The following is a 24,198-nucleotide window of genomic DNA, read 5'->3' on the forward strand; positions in this document are numbered from 1 at the left end:
CCTCATTTCAAGAATTGCGCCTTGCCTAACTGGGACCCACACTGCACAAGCTTAACTTTAAGCTTCGCGTTAGCGAAGTTAGGGTCCCGCGATCCGTGCTGTCAGCCCGACTGCGATCTACATCGCAGCGGATTCAGGAGTATCCGAATTCTGGAGGCGCGGATCTAGATTTCCTGTGTAAGATTATCGATTTCTTCCCGAACTTCCTTTTGGCATGATGAATCCGATAATCACAGACCTTTGCCGTCATCTGTCTTGGCCAAATGTCTGGAATACTAGACATTTCAATTAGTCAGTGCAGAGGAACAGCCAGTCATCAATGCGTGCTCAAGACCTTAATGGTGCGAGAAAATAAAGAAGACTTGTCGTCATCAGTCTTTCCCCTCATTCTCGTGTCTTGTCTGTTGTCATTGCTTTAGTACTTGGAGCTAGGACAAAGTCAAGAAAAGATCTCGTCTTGGCTGGTTTGATTTCAAATTTCCAAGTAATAGTGATGTGCCGCCATTCATCGCGAGGATAGCGGCTCACTATCCCAGCTATTGAATACGTTGTACAGAATTGGTATAGTGCGCAGGGGAAAGCAGATGCAGCATGCAGTGTCTCTAGAACATCACACAGTCTCGATGTATCTCCGTACCTCCCTGATCGGAAATTAGTATAACCCATAGAGCTCACCAGATGAACATACCAGTCTGTTACAGCTTCATCCCATAAGCGAATCTCATGCTCTCTCGTGCCACCGTAATGTTCCACGAACTCGTCGCCGAAAACCTCTCTTGCTACACTTTCGGGTCGCATAAATCTTTCTGTGGCCTCCTTCAGACTTTTCGCCAGTCTTACTCCTGGATCTGCCTTTCCTCCCACATCTTGACCTTTGCCGAGAGGACGCTGTTTAAGCTCCAATTTCTTTTCGACGCCTCTCCAGCCCAGTGCTAAAATAGCAGCAAGCACGTAAAATGGGTTTGCATCTGCACCAGGAACTCGGACCTCGAAGCGTGTAGCTCCTGGTTTCGACGTTGGAGGAGCGATCAACCTGATGGATGCTGCCCGGTGCTCTAATCCCCAAGAGACAGTTACAGGTGCCCAGAAATTCTCGACTAAACGTTTGTACGAGTTTACGGTGGGCGCAACAAGGGGCATAATATCCGGCAGACCTTCAAGAAGGCCTGCGAGAAAGTGCCTTCCCATATCCGACAGATTCGCAATGTCACCCCACTCAGCCTCCGTGTCCTTTTTCTCTCGGAAGAAGAGGTTCTTGCCATCCTTATCAACCAAGGAGACATGCATATGTCCACTGTTTCCTGGAAGACCTTGCCGTGGCTTTGCCATAAAACAAGGTGTGATTCCATACTTCGTTGCAACTGATTTGACGACGTATCTAGAACCAGGTTAGAGAACCCTTCGGCAGATGGAGATGGACACATACTTGAATAAGCCAGCTTTGTCTGCCATTTGCTGAATCTCTCCAAAAGAAAGCGCAGCCTCAAATACTCCCGGACCACTTTCTGTATGCCAGCCTTCTATTCCGCAATTGAACTTCTCGCATGCATCAAATATGCCATAATAGTATTCTTGATTATGTACAGGTCGAGTCAAGCTGTATCCAAACATGCCCTCAGTCAACGATGGTAAGGAATTGACAGGATTGTCTCGCAGGAACGTCGCGGTAGAGGAATTATTTCGCTCTGACAATGGTCCGTTTGAGTCTGCGGATGGGGCCTTGAACTGGAAGAATTCGTATTCAACTGTCAGGGCAGTCAGCGACTATTATACTTTGACATCATTGAAGGAACCTACCTCCAGCCATTGCACCCAAGCCTTTTGCTTTAATCTTATCTACTGTTGTTTTCAAGAGGCCTCGTGGGCATGCACTGATCGGCTTTCCATCGTCTGGGTCGAAAAAGGATACTAGGAAGAATGGCACATCATCCTCCCACGGTATCCTTCTGAAGCTGGACAGGTCTGGAATAGCAATCATATCGCGGTATCCATTCTCAGCATTACTGATCTTCAACTCTTTAAAGTATGTCTGGTCGTGCATATCCCATCCAAAGACCACTGAGCAGAATCCAAATCCTTCTTTGGCAATACCCAAAAACTTCTTCTTGGATACAAGCTTGCCTCGCAGAATTCCATCCGCATCGATACCCGCGAGCTTGACCTTGGTATCATTCTCGAGGATCTGCGGCAGGGACTCAAGGGTGACCTCTATCTCTTCCTTCTTGTCTGGCATCCTGGCAGATCGTAGGAGAATGGGGGGATTCGAGAGTGAGGAAACGAGGGATCTGGCTAGTAAATCGTGCGCAAATTGGGATAGTTGTTCGCTGAAGAAAATTAAGTTCGATGGCAAAAGATTGATCCCAAAAATTGAGTAGATTGTATTGGAGAATGCACGAGGGGAACTTGTCGTGTGTGTTTGGAAGAGGGGAATGCGATAAGAGCTAAGAAATCTAGCGACAGTGGGAAAGCAAGATTCGAAGCTCCCCATGTCATGTCACAGCACAGCTCCACTGAACCGCCAATGAACGGCCGCGTGTCAAGCCCCTCCGTAAACCCGCACGCAACCACCACAATCATCACTCACCTAAGACGAACAGTAACATAAATACCTCTGAGGGTCCCGTAGATTAGATGTGGGAGCATTCTGCTTTTATATGGGCCAATTCCCAAATATCTTATTCAGAGACCACACCAGCATGCTCCAACGAATACAGTATCATGGTCCCGAGTACACTAGGACCAAGGACCGAGGACCGATGCAGGCTCGGGATTTTGATACGATTTTCGGACGATAATCCCTTGGCCTCAGGGGACACCAAAAGCTCGACCCCGCGGCGGTACCACCGTTGACACATTGTTGTCTCAAAACATAGCAAACGACCAGTGATGACGACGACAGCCATGTTGGTTGAGCATTGCCTCTGAGAAGGGGAAGGGTCTGGTGATGGTGCACGAGTCGGTCAGGTTTCGGAGTACTTGTCTGTGGTCGAGTCCTGGTGCTCACGCTTCTCGTCTGCTCTTCTTTGATGGAGACGCTTAGATAAGAGAATGCTCAACGACCGAGAACGGACCATAGCCCTCCACACCTCATTTTCGAATTTGTGTCATCAATATTTTGACATCTTAATCTCGTCTTCACCGCAACTTCTGTTCAATTTCATACTCTCGTCGTCTTCAAATCAATCGCCGTCCTTATCGCCTTCTTTTTGAGATATCTGTAAGTTCATCTCGACTCTGCATAATCGCTGCTTCCGATATCATAAGCGAGCATTCCAGAAATATATTATCCCGGAGCATCACGAAGGGGTCACTTTTTGTAGACCATAACGTTGACTTCGGTTCTCAGAATCTCTCTTTCTCAAGCCAAATTCTCTTCTTCTCAAATCGTCAAGATGGGAGATTCTTCTCGAAGCAGCAGCAGTGGCAAAGTCCATACCATCAACAGTATCGGCATGGGACGGTTGATCGGAAAGAACGCCATTGTGACTGGAGCAGCAGGGTGAGTAACACATCTTGTTGACTGAGATATTACGGACAATTTTTCATCTGCTTGACAAGTGTTACGATCTCACATGGAGATCATCATCATCAAATTCCACGTGATGCCGTCATCCTCTTTTACCCCTCGTTTGTCTTGCCTCTTCGATATCCCAGGATCAGAAGGCGAATGAAACGTCTTTCGAAGATGCATTGAGAATCTTGTTGAGTGCTACATGTGTGGTAAATCAGTAAAGAAGCTACGGATATGCCGTACAAATGATTCTCGAAGTGGTCTTGGCAAGCTACTGATTTTCCATATACAAAGTTATCGTGGATTTCTTTTTGTGTGTGGATTGGCTTTTGATGGCAGAGACGATGATCATGAACTGACTGTGATTCAGTGGTATTGGTCTCGAAACATGCATTCTCTTTGCCAAGGAAGGTGCCAATGTTCTCATGGCCGATATTTCGGAGAAAGCTCTCGATAAAGCTTCTACCAAACTCAAACAATTGGTTCCTTCGGCCCACAGAGTTGAGATTAAGGTATGATTCTTCAGAGCCCGTCCAAATTCACGTGCTTAACATTTACCAGGTCTGCGATGTCTCCAAAGAGACTGATGTGAAGGCGATGGTCGAGCATCTCGATTCATGGGGCGGTGTTGATATCATATTCAACAATGCAGGTATCATGCATGCAGATGATGACGATGCTATCAACACCCCAGAGAAGATCTGGGATCTCACACAAGCCATCAACGTCAAAGGTGTCTGGTTTGGCTGCAAGCACGCTATTCTATCCCTAAGAAAGTTCAACAAGGCCAAAGGTTCCATCATCAACACTGCTTCAGTCGTCGCCTTGGTCGGATCAGCAACCCCACAACTTGCTTACACTGCCAGTAAAGGCGCTGTATTGGCCTTGACCAGAGAATTGGCCATCGTGCATGCGAGAGAGGGCTACCGCTTCAACGCATTGTGCCCAGCACCCTTGAATACTCCATTATTGCAAGACTGGCTCGGTGACGACAAGCCAAAGAGACTTCGACGAGAGATCCACTTCCCAAGTGGTCGTTTCGGTGAAGCTATTGAGCAAGCACAAGCAGTACTATTCTTAGCTAGTGACGAATCGAGCTTCATCAACGGACAGGTACGTATGCTGAGACTCACCGAAATGTCAATGCTGACTTTCCCAGGACTTCGTCGTCGATGGTGGTATGACAAAAGCCTATGTAACCCCAGAAGGACCACCACTCGCCGCGCCAAAGAACAACGCCCTTCTTTCTGAGCAAGTCGATGCTATCCGTGGTACTGGAATCTAAATTACCTCAAGATTGAGCTGGCAGGTTATTACTTTGGCGAATCAGCGTTGGTTTTGCAGGCATGACTTAAATTGACATCCACCATACACGACATCTCAGCAAAGGCGTCGAGGAAGATCATTCATAGATAGCACTGCTTTTAATGCGGAAATCAAATGGCTCTACTCCTCATTCCTCCCATTTTGTGTTCAGTTCTAGGACATTTCCCCTTCGAAGCCACAAAGTTTTGTTGTATATTGTAGGCCTCAACAGGATGGCTACACAAAGCCCATCCTTTCAAGTTTCAAGAACCCCACCTCTCTATTCCACAAAAATTACAATGTTAGTTTCTTATCCGAGCAATGGAATTTTTCATTATGGTCTTGACAACCTTGATGCCAAGCAGCTTGAGGATTGGATTTGTGGTTATTGAATAATCTATGATTCCATTTTTAAGATCTTCATATGTTGCGCCGTTGTCCTAAAACCCTGGGCCCAGGTGCTAGAGTGCAGCTGAACTCGACGTGATTTCGAGTCACGTGAAATGAATCGACTTCAAACTTTTTCATCGTCGAGTGTTCTCTAACCTCGACGGACATTAAGTGTTAATTCACTAATAAAATACAATGATTCAGACACCTGGCCAAAAATCACCCAAGCAGGATAATTTTGAACGAAAATGAGGCGAAACTTTTCTTGCCGGGCCCGCTTGGCATGAAAATACCCAGGCACTTCCGTCAAAACCCGCCAGACAACATCATCAGTCTCCTTATTCCCCACATTTGGCGCCCGAGGAACCTTGGATGAGAAAGGAGAACCAATTTGAGCGACTCCTTTAGCATACTTCAAGTCACCATGTAAGTACTTCACCCTTGCAACTTCGGCATATGCGGAACAGGACTCCGCGAGAAGTTTCGACAGGTGAGCTCTTGGGCAGTATGCAGGATGGAGAAGGTTCTTCCTTCGTGGGTTCTGGTGGGGATAGTGGAAAGATACGGTGATGTTATTCTAGAGCTTGTGAGATAATGTAAATGAGAAAAGCAAATTCTTTGGGATAGGTGAGAATTTGCGTCGTAATCTGAGCCGTTTTTACACCTTATCCCTCAAAGCTTAATTCATACTTAGAATTTAGCCTACTAATGTTATCTCACAAAGTCTGGGAGAATATTATCTTATATCCAATCCTTTCGGTAGGTAGAGGAACTTTGGCAGCTGATTACCAAGTGCACGCAGAGATATGAAGCCTTGTAACTCTCTTAGGTGAAATGGATCAGAGCTGAATGTCAGATACCCAACGATGACACTGGCCATGTCTCCGACATCGACCTCCGTGCATCACTGCTCCAGCGTAGCCTCCCAGCCCACGAAAGTAAAGAAATCCGCTCCATCACAATGTTCACATCCTCTATTGACCTCCACAAGGCCGGAACTTGGAGGCCAGGCATCCACGAAAATTTTGTCGCCGCGAGAAAGAGTGTAGGAAATTCACAATAGATATAGTATTCAAGCAACCATTTCAAGGCTTATCATTGGTATACGGATCTGCTGAAAACAGTAAGAAATCACACATGTCGTGATCTACTGTGTCGTGGATCTTGATAGGTCGGAAGGGACACCGCGGCGAGCTTGTAAGGCTGGCGCTAATGCAGGAGTTCGGACGCGAGACTTTCTTGTGAATAGCGAATTCCGAAGCTTGCGGAGGACAATTCCCGGCCATTGTATGAGATTGGTGAATAGCTCAAATGGAAAGTCAGGTTCAAAGCCGATGATTTTGGGGGCCATCCTCGGAGAAATTACCCGCTCATGCTGAGATCTTACTGATTTGGAAGATCTTGCGTCAGCAAAACTAGCGCTTTAAAATAATCTCCGACCTATTCCTACAGAGCTTGTTTACCACATAGGTCCTCTCTATGTCTCTATGTATTGTCGTCTAATTACCTGAGATGCACTGGCTTATAGAAGCTCTTTCATCTCAATTCTTGCCGAGAAGCTAGCACTTCTCCTAGCGGCTTTGATAGAGGTTCATGCCGAGCTAACGAGGGGTTACAAAAATGAGCCAGCGTGGTTGGTGCGTCTTGGATTAACTTCAGGTTCAATCTTCAGCCTCGTAAGCTTTACTTGCGTACTCGAGCTCCGGGCCCCGTGTGCAGACCAAGTTCATCTTTGATACCATACTTCTCCCTTCTTCCAACGTCGACTTCGCGCTCATCGCGAATCTCCTCAATAACGCGCAACTCTTCAACAACGCGCAGCTCCTCAACGACGCCCGGCTATACTCTGACATGAGCCCCGCTGTTCTAATGGCTACAACCAAGAAGAACCGGTTCTCAACTCGAAGATCCTCAAGATTCCGATAGGCACGCGCGCAATCTCCAGAAGAGGCTCAGGAGCTCTTGTATTCAACAGGCAAAGACTTGGATGCTTTTACGCCCTTCCCTAGACTGCCAATCGAGATTCGACTTATGATCATGCGTCTGTCCTTCCCACGAACTCGCAAGGTCATCCTCAACGCAGGTTTCAGGCACCTCCCACTTGATTCGTTCGGTGTAGAGCGTCGTCGATACTCCCCACGTCTCCTACCTGCCCTCCATATCAATTCCGAGAGCCGTCGAGAGGTATTAGAGAGATACTCGGTTGTTACAAAAGCAGACTTCGAGAAGTGGCACCTGACCTCCTTCGGCCCGCTGTTTTTTGACCAGGCGACAGACACATTTCAACTTCAAAGTCGTGGGAAGAGTTTTCCAACATTTGCTTCTGTCAAAGTGGTGGAATCGATGTTTCCAGAAAAACTAGCGCAAATCAAAAGGATCGAGCTCCTCTTTGACTATCCTCAGGTTACCTCGTGGAGACATTTCCTGAGAGATTCGATATCGAGCCCACTGAGAAGTGACCATCAAGGAGATGTTGAAGGGAAAGAGCAGTGGATCCCATTTGAGGGTCTTTTGCACTTGAGCGGCCTTGAGCGTGTAGTCTTCTCTATCTTCATATCCCGCTGGGATGCGTTCGGCCACAATGTCGAAAAACTTTTTGATGATCTTCAAAGTCTTTTCCAACAAGTTCTCGAAAAGCGAAAGTATCGGTTTGCCCATGGCAATGCTCCGACTGTGAAATTTAGGAGAGTCTAAATTAGAGTTGTTGGAATCCCTAGCGATTGATAGCTCAGCAATTTTCTGATGGTGGAGATTGAGGCTGATGAAGTTGCGGTTTTGCAAAAAATATGTATGAAGATAGCTGCTCGTTGCTGGGCGTTTTAGCCAAGAGAAATTACATCGGTGTCTTGAAATTAGCGGAATGTTAACACCAAATTCTCATTTGATTAAAATTCACTAATCTAATGAGATCTGTTTCTTACGCCATGTGCTTAGCACGTGCTCATACGCGCTCGCATTATCTAGGGTTAGTCAATCGGGATAGAAGCCTCAGTCCTGTATATATTGTCCTCAGGCTTATACAAACTAGGCCCTCAAGCGTTTTGCCATATGCGACCGCCCTCACGCTACCTATTCAAGCAAACACATACCCTGGTCTTTTCCTGCTGAGCCCCTTCTCCCCTTATTTTGTTTCCATCAACTAGGCAGCTATTCTTGCGTGTGGAATCATAGACCAATCAACGTGCTTACATGCCCACAGGGGGGATTAGCTTAGTTTAGGTAATCATGAACAAAACAACACTTGACCGTACTTTCGGCGGTGCAATTTATTGAATGACTGTATCAATAATTGTGCCTGGGTCTACCAACATTCAATTTGAGTTTTGTTAAATTTCTTTGTAAGCAAAACATCGAATGTTGATGCCACATTGTGGCAAGAAATGTTAGAGGATTTCTAATCGGCCTACAGTTCGGCCTCAGGTGAATACATCCGAGAGGGTGTTAAAACAACCACAACCACGCCGGTTTTCAGAGTTCACATAGCGGTATATGCAGCTACAACAAGGTTAGGCTGCAAGACATTTATGTGCCCTTTGTCGCTGGGATGGGAGGTACCACACGTGACGGAAAGAAACGCCGTGTGAGCAGACCAAAAGTCCGAACAGGATGTACAGCTTGCAAGTAAGACTTCTCACCGTTTCCAAGTCCTTTGTTATACACTAGGCAATGCTCTCATGACTGGGAGAATTCGAGGTTTTGTTCAGAACGTAGCGCAGCTAATTCCTAGGTCAGGACTCGGAGAGTAAAGTGCGATGAGAACAAGCCTACATGTTATCGGTAAGCACTGGGAGTGACTTGTTTGAAGTAACCGACTCCAAATTGTGCTTAATCAGCTAACCATTTATGTTTCTTCTACAGATGTCAAGAATACGGAGCATTCTGCGAGTACAAGTCGCCTCAACCCCGCGCTGCGGCACCTGAGCCTACCCCACCTCAAAAACGTTGCAGGGGGCTCGTCCCTATTCAGCCTCGTCCGCTGCAGCTTGTCCCTAGCCCCTCAGATCCTTTTCCAATGGATGAGGTGGAAGGTCGCTATTTTCGACTATTTCACGAGAAACTGGCCTTTGATTTGAGCGGTTATTTCGAAGCTCCCTTTTGGACACGGGTCATACCACAACAATGCCATCACGAACCAACGATCAAGCAAGCAGTTCTTGCTTTGAGTGCTCTATACAAATCTGCAATATCGTCTGAGACTTCTACTGTGAATGTGGACGACGAGCATGTTAAATTCGCTTTGGTCAAGCACAGCGAAGCCATCAGTTCCTTACGAAAAGCACTGTCCAGTGGAAAGCCTCAGATGAGGCTTGCTCTAATAGCTAGCTTGCTCTTCTCATGCTTTGAGAGCTTCCACGGCAACTGGGAGACAGCGACACAGCAGGTGTATAGCGGGCTCAATATTCTGAAGCACCTGAGCGAAGACGAGAGACAGCACGCAACCGATAGCTTAAATGATATTTATCTTGAGGTTGGCTTAACGTTGCGCCGTCTCGAGATGCAAATATTATCATTTCTCGCTATGAACCCGATATTGGAACATCCCTTTGATGACCTGTATGTCGAGGAGATCATATTGGACATTCCAGATCGGTTTACTACCTTCAATGAAGCTTTCACAGCATTAACTTACTTGGCTGTCTCTATTCTTCGGCATTCCAGGGCATCTGCTCGATGTGGAGATGAGCCAGGTCCTCGAAACTCAATTGCACAACAACAACTGCACCTCCAAGGCTCGATGGATCGGTGGAACAGGGCGTTCGAGCCCTTCTTTCTCGAAAAATGCCAGAATACTGTTGGCCGAGAGTACCTTGGGCTTCTCCAGGTTCGAATCTGCGCCTGGAAACTGGAAACAATGATCGCTACAAGCACATCACATACAGAAATCGTCTTCGATGGTTTCATAGCCCAATTCCAGAGGATTACTCATTTTGCACGGTATCTATTTCGGAAAGACCAAGAAATTCGAGAATCGGATGGCTCCATACTACAATATGGCATGGGATTGATAATGGCTCTATTCTACACGGCCACTCGGTGCCGGGACTTTACCGTGCGCAGGGAAGCTATCGCCATACTCCGTGAGTGGCCTTGCACAAACGGGATCTGGCACAGCTTGCAGGCAGCAAAAGTTGCAGAGTGGATAGCCAGCATCGAGGAAGATTACTGTTGTGGGCTGGAAGTTATTCCTGAGAACTGTCGGGTACAAATGCACAGTTTGAAAGTGTCTTTGCAAAAGGGTGTGATTACTGTGGAATGTGTGCAATCTTCTGTTGATGGCGTCTTACAATCCCGAAGAGCAAATCTTGAATGGCCCTGAAAAGATTTGCACATTAGAAATAACAGTCTCCCAACCCAACAAACCTAGAATCATCCCAGTTCTCGCCAAATGGAAGTTTGATTGAAGCTCAGACAATCTTCATTGGCTATGTGAGAAAGCGGTCCTTCCCACCAATTAACCTGTAAGCAAGGCGAGTAAACTTACTGGTTTGTCCTAAAGCTAGGAACTAAGAAAAATATTCTTTGAATTTTTAATTAACTGGAAGGTATTCCAAATGCTGCCGCGGGACTTCGACGCAGATCATGCTGCTTTCTTGGCATGCATAGGGGCTAAAGCTCGCTAAACCTTGCCCGCTTAAAAAAGGGGGCGATTACTAATCTATGTGACACGACACTCCAAGCTTGTGGTTGTGCAGAGAGACCGAAAGAAGCCGGGAAACCTGGGGTATTCGGTGGTAAAAGAAATCGGTTTCCTATGGTGCCCGTACAAAACGCGGTAGAACATAAGAGCTCGGTTGCTTCCTTGACCAAGAGAGCTATTCTCCCTGATTCTACTTACTTCATAAGTATAGCTTTAGGTAGTTGAAATGAGTAGCTGTCAATACCAAATTATTTATGTTATAAAAAGTAAAAGAACAGCATATAAATGGGTTTGAATTGTATGGAGAGAATGAACTGTATGGTGAGACATTAATGTTTGGTGAGATATTGATGTATGGTGGGACGTCAATAGCAGCCTTCCACGGTTTGAAACTGGACAGAGCCGAAAATCAAAGCACGACCAAAAGTTTCCAGATATAGTAGATAATGCCATCCCGAGAAACAACTTTAAATCCCCGTCACGATGTCGAAGATCCGATATCCAACGGCAGAATAGTGAGGCACGAAGCTATCTCCCCAAGGCTCCTGCCACGAATCTGTCACAAATCGTCTCATTAGCATCCATCTGATATGTAACAAAGATGATAACAACATGGATAATTACTAACCATAGGTTGAGTTCGGTTTCATGGTGGCGAGCTCCACAAACGTCGTATTAAGTCCGGGCAAGAAATTCAACTTTGGATAGGCGGCAATGACGGTATCATACTCCTCAGTTGTAAGGTTATAAGCTTGCCCAGTCAAATCAATTGACACACCCTGTACCAACGCTCTCACGGTCGCCTGCTTGTACAAAGAGAACTTGGACTCCGAGCTCAGCAGTACCGAGTCGAAAAGCAGCTGCAAACGGTGGGCGTCCCAAGCAGATTCAGCATCGCCATGTGCCACTTGGTTCTCGACGAAGTCGGTTGTCGCGAAGGCACTGTCGACTTCGAAGCGGCGGTCAGAGCTGATGAAAGAAGCGTTGAGCACCAAGCCGAGGTCATGCAGCAAGGAGCCGACAGCGTGCACTTCGTAGTCGACAGTTCTTTGTAGTGTGGTGTTGTGGCTGATTACGAGTGCGCCGAAGAGCCAGGTCCGCATAACGTGGTTGAAAAGAAAGTCCTCGCTGTACTTCCGGGCATAGGCTTGGGCAGCGCGCACGCTGATGATAAGAAAATTAGTGATAGGCTTGGATAGTGACAAATCTCGGGGCATAGTTTGACTTACAGAGGCGTGTCAATGACTGTGACATTTCCGATCACTTGCGTCGGCTGCTGGTTGATCCATCGTGGGACTACATGCTGGAAGCCGAGGGATGGGTCGACATAGAATGACACTAGCACTTGAACAATCAATTTGAGGTTAAGTTTCATGGTTGCTAACTATAGGAGCAGAATCTATCTGCTTTAGTGAGGCGATCGAGCTTGAAAGTTTTGCTAGTGAGGATGTCCGGCCGTTATATACTTTGAGAAGAGCTTCAGTGTGACTACCAAGACAACATTCATGCACTCTTCACAACTATCTTTTGTCTAGAAGACAGAATTCCATGCTAAAACCTTTTAGGGTGAAAACTAGGACAGCACAGACCAAATATATTTGAGCAAACTCAACACGATGAGCAATATTGAAATCAAACCAACAAGACCCCCGCTTGGCGCGGCTACCGGCTCCACAGACTAAACCAGATTGGTCTAGAACATTTAAGTTTTGCGGATTAAAAGTGCTGGGCTATGGAGGCACAGCGGTTAAGTGTTGCTGAAGCGCGAAGGAGCTGGATGACTTTGCAAAGCCACTTTATGCACTCAGGCAACCCGGCTGGACGTAAGCAATGTAACGATGACTATTTCTCAGTCTTTAGGAATTATGGTTCTGGTGACTAGCACTGGGGCGTCTTTCCTGGGGGCTTGTGGTCCACCGAGTCTGCTTCGTAAGCCAACACTTGCTCGATCGCTCAGAAAGTCCCACCTCACGCCGTTCCCCTGCTTTAATGTATCCATTCCGACTGTACTTCTTTCCCCTGCCGAGCACTTGTAGTCGGGAAATATCCACACCGTTGCTGCTGCTCCTGCAATTCGCAATGAATTTGGAACGAAACATCAAGAACGAAAGCGAGCACGGAAGCGATTGGATGGAGAGTACGGAAGCGATTGGCTAGACAATACGGCAACGATTGGCCCTCTTACAAATATCCAACATTGGAAGACTCGCGCGTTACGTTCATGGTATCTGCCATTGTGCGGTATACAGTGATCAATCTGGTGCGACCTCCGGTTCTCGAATCACGTGAAGACCCCTACCCCTCCCTCCAAAGGACTATCCCCAGCTATTGCATGAGATTGTACAGCCATCTCGGGGAATTGTACTCGATCTTGCAAGATACATTATTGTTTCTTGCGCCAGCATGATCGTGTCCTTTGAAACTCTTATAGCAGTGCAGATTAAAGCAGACATGAGTTTCAGATGCAATTCATATTTGATATTTATGAAGCTGTGATAGATCGAGCCGAGTTTATTCGATAACATGAAGTGGTTGCAAAGTTTTGTTTTTCTGTGGGGATTACTGTACATGCTGTGCCTCGAAAAGTCAACAGTGGACGGCCTGCGCGCAAAGGGTTGCGTCCATGGCACCATTGTGCGTATACTCTCTGCTGCATGAACTGTCATACCCTGAATCTGCGGTTCTTCCATGTCTTTTTAGAAGATTTAATTCAATGTTGCTGCAAGAGGATTATAAAGATGGTTGGGGTTCTGCTGAGGAAGGTAGATGCTGAGGCGCAAAGTCGAAAGATATTGGAGGCCGGTTGACGTGGCAATCTATAATTCACTAGATACCTAGAACAGTCTTTGCACTTTTGGATTACCATGTTTTGACAATTTGCGCTATGACGTTTTCCATCGGATGGTGGGACTTATAAGGAGCTTTATCCGCTCAAAGCCTCTGGTTAGGATAGATAGATCAATCAACGCCGAAAGTATCATCGCAAAGACGGAAACCTCTCAACTAATTGCACGAGACAATCAAGATGCCAAGAGAAGATATTGCTTTTCAAACTGGCGATAATGTCACTCTCCGCGGCTGGTTTTTCACGCCTGAAGCAGCCTCAGCTACCCCACTGCCATGCTTGGTGATATCTCATGGCTTTACAGCCGTCAAAGAAATGGATCTCGACCGCTTCGCTGAACACTTCACTTCTTCTGTCCAAATCTCTTGTCTCGTGTATGACCATCGCGGTTGGGGAGCTTCAGATAATCACCCATCTGCTCCTCGTCATGAGACAATCCCTTACTTGCAAGCTAGCGATATCCAAGATGCGATCACTTACGCTCAGAGCAGAGAGGATGTCAATAAAGAAAAAATTGGGATATGGGGTGTAGCCCTCAGTGGTGGACATTGTATTAGGGTTGGAGCTGTTGTATGTCTATGAGTCTGCTTATTTATACTGGCCATTCTCTCGACGTTCTTTGGCCGTGTTACTAAAGTTATATTCATAGGACAGGAGGGTAAAGGCGGTCTTGACTCTGGTGCCTGTGGTGAATGGCTTGGAGAACGGTCGTCGCTTGGCCAAACCGGATTCTGCGCCTGTCTTCAATAGAATCTTCGAAGAAGGTTAGTGGAGCTTGAAGTGATCCTTCAATGGTTAACATTTGGCATGAAGACCGAGTGGCCAGAGCAGCAGGGAAACCAGCCGCCACAATTCCTGTTGTTGGTCTAGACCCGAACGGAACTGCTGCGCTTGGAACAGTGGAAGCCTACGAGTGGTTATCCAAGTTGGGAGGCAAACATTGGAAAAACGAAGTGACTGTCAGGACGTAAGATTGCCCTGCTCCTAGAACTCGCTTTGGCTGACAAGGTGCAAGAATGCAAGAATTTCAATCATACATTCCAGAGGCCTATATCAAATACGTATCACCAACTCCCTTGCTGATGACAGTTGCGGAGGACGACTATCTGATGCCAACCGATCTGGCTCTGGCAGCGTACGCTAAAGCCCTAGAGCCCAAGGAGCTGCAGATAATTCCAGGCGTCCACTTTGGTGCTTATGGTCCACAGTTCGAGCAAGTTGTCAATCGTCAAATCGAGTTCTTGAAAAAGACACTCCTTGCTTGATAATCTAGCCAGCAATTTTGTTGAGGCATCCTCAGCCGTACTCGTGTTCTCATTGCCTGCAATTCTTCGTATTCTTCTATAGTCTGGTCGAGTTGTCGAACAAGATCAGCAGGACGTCATGATATCGAAGCGATAGTTTCTCTTGGCATAGTTATAATAAACTCTTATTCTTGATGTAACTGCTTCGCGGCCGCGATGGTGCTAAGCCTAGTATGGACGAAAGCCTAGGGATTTTGCATCATTCTTACACTACTTTGTCCTAATGTTTTACTTTACACATGAGATTTAATCCACTTATATTGTCTCACAGACTGTGGAACAATATAATCTCATTTCCCTGATTCGATCGCATAATCTTAACCCATAGAATTTTTGACTAATATAGTAGCAATAGCGCAGATGTATTTAAAATATAAAATAATCCTAAAAATTTGCTATATGTTTTACTTGAATTTTTTGCTCCTCCGAATTCTCGAGCAATGCCTAAAATTTTCACTGATTCATCATGCTGGTTCCATCATAATTCTTCAAGAAATCAATTCGCGTATGCTGTTAATAGCTGAAAGTGATAACATCGCGGTCCGGGGAAAAGGGGTCGCAAGAATCTCGCTTACTAGCGCCGTTGTTCAACGATATAAATTTGAATACACATTATTCTGGCACCAACAAAAAATTCTTCGCTAGCTCAGTTGGAAAATTGTAAGTCCTCTCCCCAAATTTATAATCAGTTTACTTCGATAGGTTACTGTGTGGGCAAGACATTTCGTAAGCCGCCGTTCTGATAAGCTCGGTACTTGTACCTTGTAGCTGTTCGTTCCCTGCAGAAATGTTGAGCTGATACACAAATCATTCAATGATTCAATCATACAAATTTTTTTGGAAGTTTTTTTCTTTCTGAATCTATGGTTGGAGCAGATTCTGCGAATTATGTCAGAAAATTTATAGTTATCGTTTGATTAGTTGAGTATTCCTTCAGAACCCGTCAGATGACAGCGTCCAGTCTTTTTTACCTCGCGTTGAGCCGCCCATAAGATTAGAGATACAGTTTAATTGTCTATGTATACAGAAAGTTCCGAAGCCTTGATTCTTGGTTCGAGGTGTCATCGTGTTTGACTTGGAAGTGATTGAAAATAAGATAGAAACTATTGATGACTTCGAACTTATGGGGAATTCGTGATATATTGCGAATAGTACCGTCTTGAGGATAGATTATTTGATAATAGAGCTTTCATTTTATTATGAAGATAGGATGCTATTGTATGTGGTTTATAATTGGCCTCTTTTCAATTTTTTATATGGGAATAAGGCCAAGCGGGGCTGGATCCGCTTCAAGTAAACAAAGCAACTCCAACACTTTTCAACGAGTACGATAGACACAACCACAGCCATCCTTCCTCCACAAAATCAAGCACTATGGATCAATCTCAAGTAAGCGCTTAACAAACACAACACATGATGATAAGGCTAAGAATGTGTCTGCAGCGCCAAATGCAACGCGCTGTTCCTGCAGCGAAAGCTGCACTGCTTCGAAGCAAGAGAAGAAAGCTCAAGGATGTTGGAAAGATGCAGGAGGAGAAGGCCGACATCAAGAAGAGTTAGTGAAATCTTGAATCTGATGCTCAAGCAATCATTGATCGAGGATGATGTTAACAAATGCCATAGTCATCAAGCACAAGAGGAAGAAGCGCATCATGAAATCGCGAATTGTTAGGAAGAAGAGGCGAGAGATGAGAGAAAGATGGAGAAATGAGCACTGGGAGGGAGAGGCGAAAATGCAGCGAGCATTGGCAGGCATGGGTTTCGAGGAGGAGCTGCGGGATTTCGAGCTGGACGGAGACGATGGCTGGAAAGCGGGAGCTGGGTGGGATGATACAGAGCATCAACATCAAGTCAGAGAGGAGTTTGAAGAAATGGTTGAGTATGATGTTATGGAAGAGTACGAGGTAGAGGTGGAGGTCGAGGATGATGAAGAGGGTGCAGCAGACACCGATGACGAGGAGCGCGACATGTATGTTTTGTCGGATGACGAGAACAAGTGATTAATGGAGGCACCATTCCAGATGTAAACACCAAGGCTATGCTGATAAAAGAGAAAGAATCAAATAGCATTACCTTGTATTACGATTTCCTTACTTACAGCAGTGAGATATTTTCTTCAATGACTAACTTTACAATCATTGATCCAACGCTCAAAGCACCTTTCTTTGTAGCCAAATAAATGCAATTATTTTCTTTCCAAGCTCCTCAGAAAAGCTTTGATAGGGCCTGGAAAGAAGTCGCAGCACTTTATTCGTACACCAGAATGAGTTTGCAGATTTTAGTCACTTCTGTTTTTTGTTCGCACAAAGGTGTTCTTGACTCCCCTTTTCGAACTACTACTTGCTGATGTATGCACAGAGAGTGCTCTCGCTTGATCCACCCCTTTTTGACTTACTCGGCAAGAACCAATAGGAATCGTCTCCAAAAAAACACATTGGAATGTAATGCAGCTAGCCAGGAAATTCTAACAGATCCAGGTGTTAAGGATTGTGAATGTTCCCGACAGAAGTCGTCTTGAGAGAAGCATCACTTCTTAGAAGTCATCAGACAATAATCCACATTCACCCTTTGGCAAATGTGGTTTAGATACATCCGCGCCCACAAAAGCTTAACTTTCAGAACACTGTTACTCTCAAGTCTGCACATTGTACAATAATATCGTTGAGTCAAACTGTGCGCGGCTTTCCCAGTTGACTCTTCCAATCGGATCAAACAGAAGCAGTAAACTCTATTACATATATGTTGCCATACGAGATAATGTCCCCCTCTTTCCATTCTCGAATTCCTTTCGCAATCACTAAGTCAGTAATGGGTAATCAGTCGTCAAAGACATCAACGAATTCTGCGTTGCAAAGATTCAAGTGCTGCCAATGTTTCAAGAACACGAAGGGCGTATTTATAGGTGCTTTCCCTGATAAATGCGATCATTGCGAACATGAACCTTGCCATGGCTGTTGGCTGCTCAATCAACCTCGTTTGGTGAATAGGAAGTCGGGCTTGTGGCTTGATGAGGGGGAGGCCAGGGAACGGGGTATGGGAGTTTAGGTTTCAACTGGATCAAGTACTGAAATTATTGCTTTTCCAACATGGGTGGAGCGGAATTCAGAGCCTGGAGGATTCTTATCAGTAAGCTTCTGTGTTTTCTTATGCCACACAGCAAAGTCGATTTTAGCACTAGGTCGAAGCCAGAACTTCCGATAATGCAACTTTGATCGTCATTCTATTGCTGCTAAGTCAAGAGTCTTTGATAATACTATAGCTCATCGCTCAGAACTTCTTGACCATTCTCTGTCTCTCGATTTTCGAAACAGCGAGTCGGCTCTCTACAGCCCGGCGGACTTGCCTGAGCCCTTTTCGCAAATTCAGCAGCACCCTGAGCCGCAACATACAGTGGATCTCCCTGTTCCCAAAGTCTGACACTGGGTCCACTTCCAGGTTCAACTTGAACAACGCGTCCTGCACAATTTTCACAAATTCAGAATGTCCCGCACCTTCACCCAAAAGTAGCGGCGTGTTTAAAGGCCACTTGGCCATCTGCCCAAAACCCACTATAACGTCGCGTATCCTGTCCCAATACGCCTCTTCTCCCTCATTCTCCAGGCCAAGCTCGAACCGCACACTCTCCGCTTCATGATAGCTCTGAAACGCAGATTGTGTATACGTATACGCTGCGCTGAACGACCTATTAGTCAGGCTGAGCGCTAGGACATGCAGGAACGGCATATCAGCCTCCTCGACCTCGCACTGGTCGCAATTTTCGGGATGCTCACACAATCCAAAGCCCATGCCTGCAAGCACGGCACTGGTCTCCCAAACGTATCCGAGGTGCTTGTGTGTGACGAGGGTGCGAAGACCAATGTGCTGTAGGGCGTCACGGAGGTCTTCTTCCTGGAGGCCGGGGAGGCTGGGCATGGTAGGGAGGACACTTTTGGTGGTACCAGCGCCAAGGTGGCTATCGGCGAGAGTACGGAGCTGGGACATGAGGTTCGCGAGGATGCCAACATCGCGGGTTGCGGGACGACCGCAAAGCTTGTTGAGACGTCTTTTTAGGTGAAGATAGGAGCAGTGGACTTCTTGCCAAGTGGTGCTATGGCTGAGAATTGTTATCAGTTTTGGTTATTTCTGTCTCTTATATGGCTGACTCACCAGGAGATCTTCGTAAAAGGGTCGGACAAGCGCTCGACAAGCTCTTTATACTCTTGATTTGCCTCGACCTTCACACACATCAGCCTCTTATTGCACAATTGTAGCGGAGTCTTTCACACTCACTTTTCCTAAATTCAGAGTCGACTTATTGTGATATCTAATCGCTGCAGCCCCGTACGAATCTGTCAAGTCAAACCCAATGCCTGGTGCGAGCGCATCTTCGCGCCCAATGCATTCCGAGCATTCGGGCAACGGTTCAAAGCGGGGGGTCTACCAGCCGTTACGAAGATGGCAAGGAGCAATAGAGCGATAACTGAGATTGAAATATAATCAGTAACAAATTCATATCGTTTGGATGTATTCGTGATTGTGGAAGAGGGTATTGTTTGGCGAGAGGAGGTCGTTGGTAAAAATATTGCCACAGCCTCGAAGGATTAGTTGGTTCGTACGAAAATCTTGGCTACACTTGGGCCGGACCATAGCCCGAACGTCCAAAAACGAACCGCATCATTAAGACCCTGTAATAACGGTAAAAATCATGATACTTAACCACGAATCATATTTTATAGTCATCTTATTCCGGAGTAGTGACGTTCTTTATTCTTTTCTAATTGAAATTTCCTGCCTTGTTTGGCATTCTCAGTAGGAAATTAGATAGGAATAGTACTTATGCCCATAGATATTTTAGATTGTGAGGAATGGTCTCAAAGTAGCTTGATTTATTATCATGTCTTGGCTTAATACTAACGTATAAATATCTCAGTTGACGTGATGGCATGAACTGTGCTTGTCTGAAACGTCTAGAAACCATACTAGCAACTCATGATCTGACAACAAGACTCTTCGGAAGGAGCGAATCAGTTATGACATCTCTCCCAAGGACGTACAATCTCTTTGCCTATAGCTTGATCCCGAATCTCCTTATCAAAAGTTTCCTGTTGAGTCTCGGGGTCCATGTCCACAGGAAGGTATTCCTTGGTATTCCAATAGATACACACCGGACACCAATCATGCAGTTCTCTCAAACCCGCCATATCGTAGCCGTTTTGGCATTTGATCCAATTGTCGCCACGGGCGTCTGGTGAGTTGCATCGTTTGATAAGTCTTCGGCGAATATGCCGACATGGGCCGTGAAAGTATCTTTCTTTGCTGCACATTGTGATACGTCTATGTCCGGACAGGAGTCTGAAGCTTATTGGTGAAGGTGAGTACTGAAAGCAAACACTCGAGGTGATATGTAGGCGATGGGAATAGGGAGTAGAGCTGCTGAGAAAACCTTGAAATACCTTCGAGAGCGTTTCTAGGCATTGAGGACAAGCAGCGAGACATTCACGCAGTATGACCATTCAGATGTGAGCTATGCTATCATTGAGAGTCACCACAGAATTGAAATGATTCAAATCATAACACTTGATAATTTGGAGGGAGAGAATTCGTCTATAAAAAACCAGTCTTTTTCTCCAAAAGTGGAAATGACCAACATCGACGCGCAAACTACATCCCAGATATCAGCATATCAATACTCGACGAACAAACCATCCAAGAACAATGACAGATCAAACTTCATTGTCAGAGAAGGCGATGATATGGCTGAGGGCCGTAGAATGTTGCCAGTGCTTCAACGAAACGAGAGGCATGTACCAAGGAGTTAACCCTACAATCTGCGAGTTCTGTGGTCATCGTATGGGTAATGGGATAGCACCGAATAGACATTGCATCCCACGCCACTCGATCAAGTTTGTGGAAGAAAAGGATAAGCACCAATACGAAAATTCAGAGGAGCCGTGTCCCTGGGTCAACAACAGATGCCGAGATTGATATGTGTACATTGAGTGTAGCAGCTCGGAGCTGATGTTATACGAGAGGTTGTTGGTTGTATTTCGAGCCTGGCTGCTCATTGCCACTATAGGATCAAGCCTGATGTTAGAAAGCAAGAATGAAAGCATTTAAAGCCACTTATTTACTCTAGTAGAAGCAATGACAGTGTATCTGCTTGATAGACATCACTAAAGTATCCCTCATGTGAGCCGCAAGTATGAGACATATTGTGCTAGACCATACTTTCCAGCTTTTGCTCCCTCGATCATGTGCGGGAAGTCTTACAAGTACTAACTGAAATCTACCACTTAGAGCCTAGGAAAGTACCAAGTTGACTTGAATGATTCAATCATGGAGATGTCCCTTCCCAGAACGAGTTTAGACGGAGTGCAAATGGAGTGAATGGATCGGGTTGCCTCTCTGAGCATACTCACAGAGAATCACAAGCGGTGCCTGAATCAAAAACTTATATCATGGAACCAATCACCAGCATCCTGAGACAAAAAAAGTACTACATCTTCCTCTTCCTCTTCAAAATTTCTCCATCACCAGTCTCAGCCCCAACTTCAAAGAGACCAGACATCGAGATCTAACCAACAATTCCCAACTTGATCAAGAGCCAGTACTTTTCAACGTGTAGCTATGATGATACAATGGCTTAGATGGCTACAATGCTGCCAATGTTACGGGGAGACTGGTGGTATGTCAGAGTTCGATCAGCCGAGTCAATGTATGCATTGCGACCACGCTGGCTGTGACGGATGCTGGACGTTCACACGTCCTGAGATCACTTGAGCGTGCAAGTCGGTGTGGTTGAGAAGCACACATCTAGAATGCCTACGTAGTTTGGCTCGCTTAGTATTATTGCTTAGCTTCTGTATAAACAACTTTAAGCAAAACCATAATCACCGAAAATCGCCAAGTCTAGCTGGCTCAAGTGGTAAATTACCACTCCGTCCCCTCTTCGCAAGAACAGTTAACTATCTATAGGTCCCTGTGTGGGTTCCATGTCGCTTAAGACGTTGCTCGTATGCTCGGTACTTGTACCTTGAGACTGGTCGGCCACGCATGCTTCATGGAACTGAAACACAAATACAATATGCTATGCATAAACAAAATTTTTTTTGGAGGTTATTTCTAATTCTCATTGTATGATGCCATTCCTTTTCCTTGGTTGTGGTCGGGCTTCTCGTAAGTATGCAGAGTCGGCGATATTGAAGGTGCGCCTTTTTTTCGAAGTTGACTACAGCTTGTATATGGATTCAACTTTACCTTGGGGTAATAATTTACGCTTAAGCGAGCTCTGATTCTCGCGACTTGAAGTCCATTGTTTACAAATATTTTGTGTCATCACAAGTTTAGTTCGTCACCATATTCAATTCGCAGAATCATTAATCACGATGGCATCAGAGGTAAGTCTTTCTTGAGGGAGATGAACGGTTGATATGTACTTCATTCCTCTTTGTTCTAGCCAATATGTATCTTTCGAGAATGATGCTAATCGTTGGTGTTTAGCGACAAGTGACTGCGGATAAGAAGGCGGAATTGCGTGAAGGAAGATCAGAGCGAAAGAAAGCATTGAAAGCCTTGAAGGCTGATGTTGCTGCTGGCCGTGCTAGTTCGTTGAACTCCGCTGCTAGCATCGCAGCTCCTCCTAAAGGTATGTCTTCCTTGAAGACTTCCTATGAAGTGTGCCTCTTGGTCATCGGTTACATGTCACTGACGTGACATTCAAATCCCAGAGCATCCAAAGCAGCATTACCACGTCAAGAAGAAGAGGTATATTCGGAAGTGGCAGAAGCAGGTATTCAAGTCGTGGAGACCGGAAGCATGGAGTGGGGAGGCTACATATCGTCGCTGGGTCAGAGAACAAGAGCGTGTCACTGAAGCACCAGCAGCATTCGAATTGGACGGCGAGGATGGTTGGGAGGCAGGGGATGGTTGGGATGACCATGAATTCGAAGTTGAGACAGATGTGGAGGATGAATTGGTCTGTTATGAGGAGGAAGTAGAGTGCATCATTGAGGTGGATGAAGATGGGAAGGAGATATGTGTGATTGAAGCACCTGGTGAGGATGATGTCGTGATGTATGATGTTAGATTTTGACAAGTCAAGATTCCTGTTCTCCATCTCTCATCTCTCTTCAGCTCACTTTCACATGGCGGTATTGTAAAGGAGTTTTGTAGCCCAGTCAAATCCGGCGGAGAATGGACTGTCGATTTAGCTGTGTGTCAACAACAAGACGATCACATATCCTGCGGTCTTGCTGTATTAAGAGCTGTGGAGACTCTTCGATGGGGAGTTCATTCCACCGTTTGGAACTGCCCCCGAGTACTTGAGGTCAAGATATCTCCACATGCTCATTAGACAATTTACAACCTATGCCGGTCTGTTCCAGCCTTTTGTCAAGTCCTTTGATCAAGAGCATAGCGAGTCTATCGCTGCAGGCACGAAGCAAGTCGAGTTGTATCAATAGGCTATGGCAACAGTCAAATCAACACCAGACCTTTTCACGATTGAGGGCCAAAGACTGAGTTAGGATCTTCTGGGTTCGACCTGAGGAGATCCAGCTTCTGGTCCTAACGCGCATATGCCTCGCAATTCACCCACTTGCCACTCATAATTAAAATCTCCAATTTTGCTTGCGCTTTCTCCCACTTGCTCTTGCAACTCCAACGCGGATTCTGCCTAATCCTGCACTTTCTGTAAGCTAAGATTCTAGCTCAGCTATAGAATGAAGACATAGAAACTTAACAATACTCTCTGTCCTTACACATACGTGATAAAGTTACTATGGTGTTTTCGTGTTCGCCCACCATGATCAGCTAATAATATCCGATGTACCCCCTGATCATATATTAGTTTCTCGCCACTCAATCATTCTACATTAACCTAATTTAAAAAAGAGACAACTCATACTACTTTAAAATACCGAGTCACTGACGGACTTTGAATCGAATCTTGATACAAAGTCTGAGTCTGCTTGTGTACTCTCTTCAAGTTGACACAGTATGCTTCTATTTCTGGCAAGCTAGGTAATATATGATCAGGGGTTACAGGACACTGGAAATACATTTGATACTGTAAGTTTGACAGCCGCTGTACCCAATAGCCTAGATAGAGACTTTTATTCATATATCTTTTCGAATGCCCGGGAAGCGGCCCAGTATTCGGCCCACTCTAATGCTGGACCTCTCGTCCTGACATTCATCCTCATTCAGAACACCAACCTCGCCCATC

The 24,198-nt window shown here is 45.7% G+C and overlaps 10 protein-coding genes across 10 annotated transcripts; 7 read left to right on the forward strand and 3 right to left on the reverse strand.

Moving 5' to 3' along the window:
- Positions 1–610: 610 nt before the first annotated feature.
- Positions 611–2,233, reverse strand: LY89DRAFT_693618 (glutamine synthetase-like protein; the record flags this gene model as incomplete). Its single annotated transcript, XM_018216645.1, has 4 exons — positions 611–641; positions 689–1,378; positions 1,427–1,745; positions 1,798–2,233. The coding sequence occupies 4 exons, from the start codon at positions 2,231–2,233 to the stop codon at positions 611–613; spliced, it is 1,476 nt and encodes a 491-aa protein (XP_018077930.1).
- A 1,703-nt stretch (positions 2,234–3,936) lies between these two features.
- On the forward strand, positions 3,937–4,796 carry LY89DRAFT_573887 (NAD(P)-binding protein; the record flags this gene model as incomplete). The annotated part of the gene is made up of 3 exons (XM_018208707.1): positions 3,937–4,023; positions 4,073–4,624; positions 4,671–4,796. 3 exons carry the CDS (start codon positions 3,937–3,939, stop codon positions 4,794–4,796), a joined length of 765 nt encoding a protein of 254 aa, XP_018077931.1.
- Positions 4,797–7,148: 2,352 nt separating this feature from the next.
- On the forward strand, positions 7,149–8,067 carry LY89DRAFT_186203 (uncharacterized protein). The gene has a single exon (XM_018205667.1). The coding sequence runs from the start codon at positions 7,238–7,240 to the stop codon at positions 7,898–7,900; it is 663 nt and encodes a 220-aa protein (XP_018077932.1). The 5' UTR covers positions 7,149–7,237; the 3' UTR covers positions 7,901–8,067.
- A 424-nt stretch (positions 8,068–8,491) lies between these two features.
- LY89DRAFT_680308 (uncharacterized protein) lies at positions 8,492–10,679 on the forward strand. Its single transcript, XM_018214049.1, has 4 exons — positions 8,492–8,544; positions 8,616–8,827; positions 8,934–8,983; positions 9,065–10,679. The coding sequence occupies exons 2-4, from the start codon at positions 8,813–8,815 to the stop codon at positions 10,521–10,523; spliced, it is 1,524 nt and encodes a 507-aa protein (XP_018077933.1). The 5' UTR covers positions 8,492–8,544; positions 8,616–8,812; the 3' UTR covers positions 10,524–10,679.
- A 632-nt stretch (positions 10,680–11,311) lies between these two features.
- LY89DRAFT_693620 (uncharacterized protein) lies at positions 11,312–12,219 on the reverse strand (the record flags this gene model as incomplete). The annotated part of the gene is made up of 3 exons (XM_018216646.1): positions 11,312–11,389; positions 11,642–12,008; positions 12,074–12,219. The coding sequence occupies 3 exons, from the start codon at positions 12,217–12,219 to the stop codon at positions 11,312–11,314; spliced, it is 591 nt and encodes a 196-aa protein (XP_018077934.1).
- A 1,650-nt stretch (positions 12,220–13,869) lies between these two features.
- Positions 13,870–14,954, forward strand: LY89DRAFT_728312 (alpha/beta-hydrolase; the record flags this gene model as incomplete). The annotated part of the gene is made up of 4 exons (XM_018219254.1): positions 13,870–14,259; positions 14,339–14,453; positions 14,503–14,656; positions 14,705–14,954. 4 exons carry the CDS (start codon positions 13,870–13,872, stop codon positions 14,952–14,954), a joined length of 909 nt encoding a protein of 302 aa, XP_018077935.1.
- A 1,413-nt stretch (positions 14,955–16,367) lies between these two features.
- Positions 16,368–16,993, forward strand: LY89DRAFT_663989 (uncharacterized protein; the record flags this gene model as incomplete). The annotated part of the gene is made up of 3 exons (XM_018212740.1): positions 16,368–16,382; positions 16,437–16,548; positions 16,617–16,993. 3 exons carry the CDS (start codon positions 16,368–16,370, stop codon positions 16,991–16,993), a joined length of 504 nt encoding a protein of 167 aa, XP_018077936.1.
- A 1,267-nt stretch (positions 16,994–18,260) lies between these two features.
- Positions 18,261–20,296, reverse strand: LY89DRAFT_714003 (uncharacterized protein; the record flags this gene model as incomplete). Its single annotated transcript, XM_018218098.1, has 6 exons — positions 18,261–18,343; positions 18,383–19,086; positions 19,140–19,207; positions 19,263–19,409; positions 19,589–19,657; positions 20,027–20,296. The coding sequence occupies 6 exons, from the start codon at positions 20,294–20,296 to the stop codon at positions 18,261–18,263; spliced, it is 1,341 nt and encodes a 446-aa protein (XP_018077937.1).
- A 439-nt stretch (positions 20,297–20,735) lies between these two features.
- LY89DRAFT_186231 (uncharacterized protein) lies at positions 20,736–21,033 on the forward strand. The gene has a single exon (XM_018205668.1). The coding sequence runs from the start codon at positions 20,775–20,777 to the stop codon at positions 20,955–20,957; it is 183 nt and encodes a 60-aa protein (XP_018077938.1). The 5' UTR covers positions 20,736–20,774; the 3' UTR covers positions 20,958–21,033.
- A 1,324-nt stretch (positions 21,034–22,357) lies between these two features.
- LY89DRAFT_728315 (uncharacterized protein) lies at positions 22,358–23,325 on the forward strand (the record flags this gene model as incomplete). The annotated part of the gene is made up of 4 exons (XM_018219255.1): positions 22,358–22,369; positions 22,473–22,617; positions 22,700–23,045; positions 23,106–23,325. The coding sequence occupies 4 exons, from the start codon at positions 22,358–22,360 to the stop codon at positions 23,323–23,325; spliced, it is 723 nt and encodes a 240-aa protein (XP_018077939.1).
- Between the last annotated feature and the right edge of the window lie 873 nt (positions 23,326–24,198).

Source organism: Mollisia scopiformis (assembly GCF_001500285.1).
Source record: "Mollisia scopiformis unplaced genomic scaffold LY89scaffold_2, whole genome shotgun sequence".
Lineage (NCBI taxonomy): Eukaryota > Fungi > Ascomycota > Leotiomycetes > Helotiales > Mollisiaceae > Mollisia > Mollisia scopiformis.

Excerpts from the sequence above, each read along its gene's own strand:
- LY89DRAFT_186203 (XM_018205667.1), top strand. The coding sequence starts at position 7,238 with ATGATCATGCGTCTGTCCTTCCCACGAACTCGCAAGGTCATCCTCAAC.
- LY89DRAFT_680308 (XM_018214049.1), top strand. Across the intron at positions 8,984-9,064 it reads AACAAGCCTACATGTTATCG|ATGTCAAGAATACGGAGCAT; the intron begins GTAAGCACTGGG and ends TTTCTTCTACAG.
- LY89DRAFT_186231 (XM_018205668.1), top strand. The coding sequence starts at position 20,775 with ATGTACCAAGGAGTTAACCCTACAATCTGCGAGTTCTGTGGTCATCGT.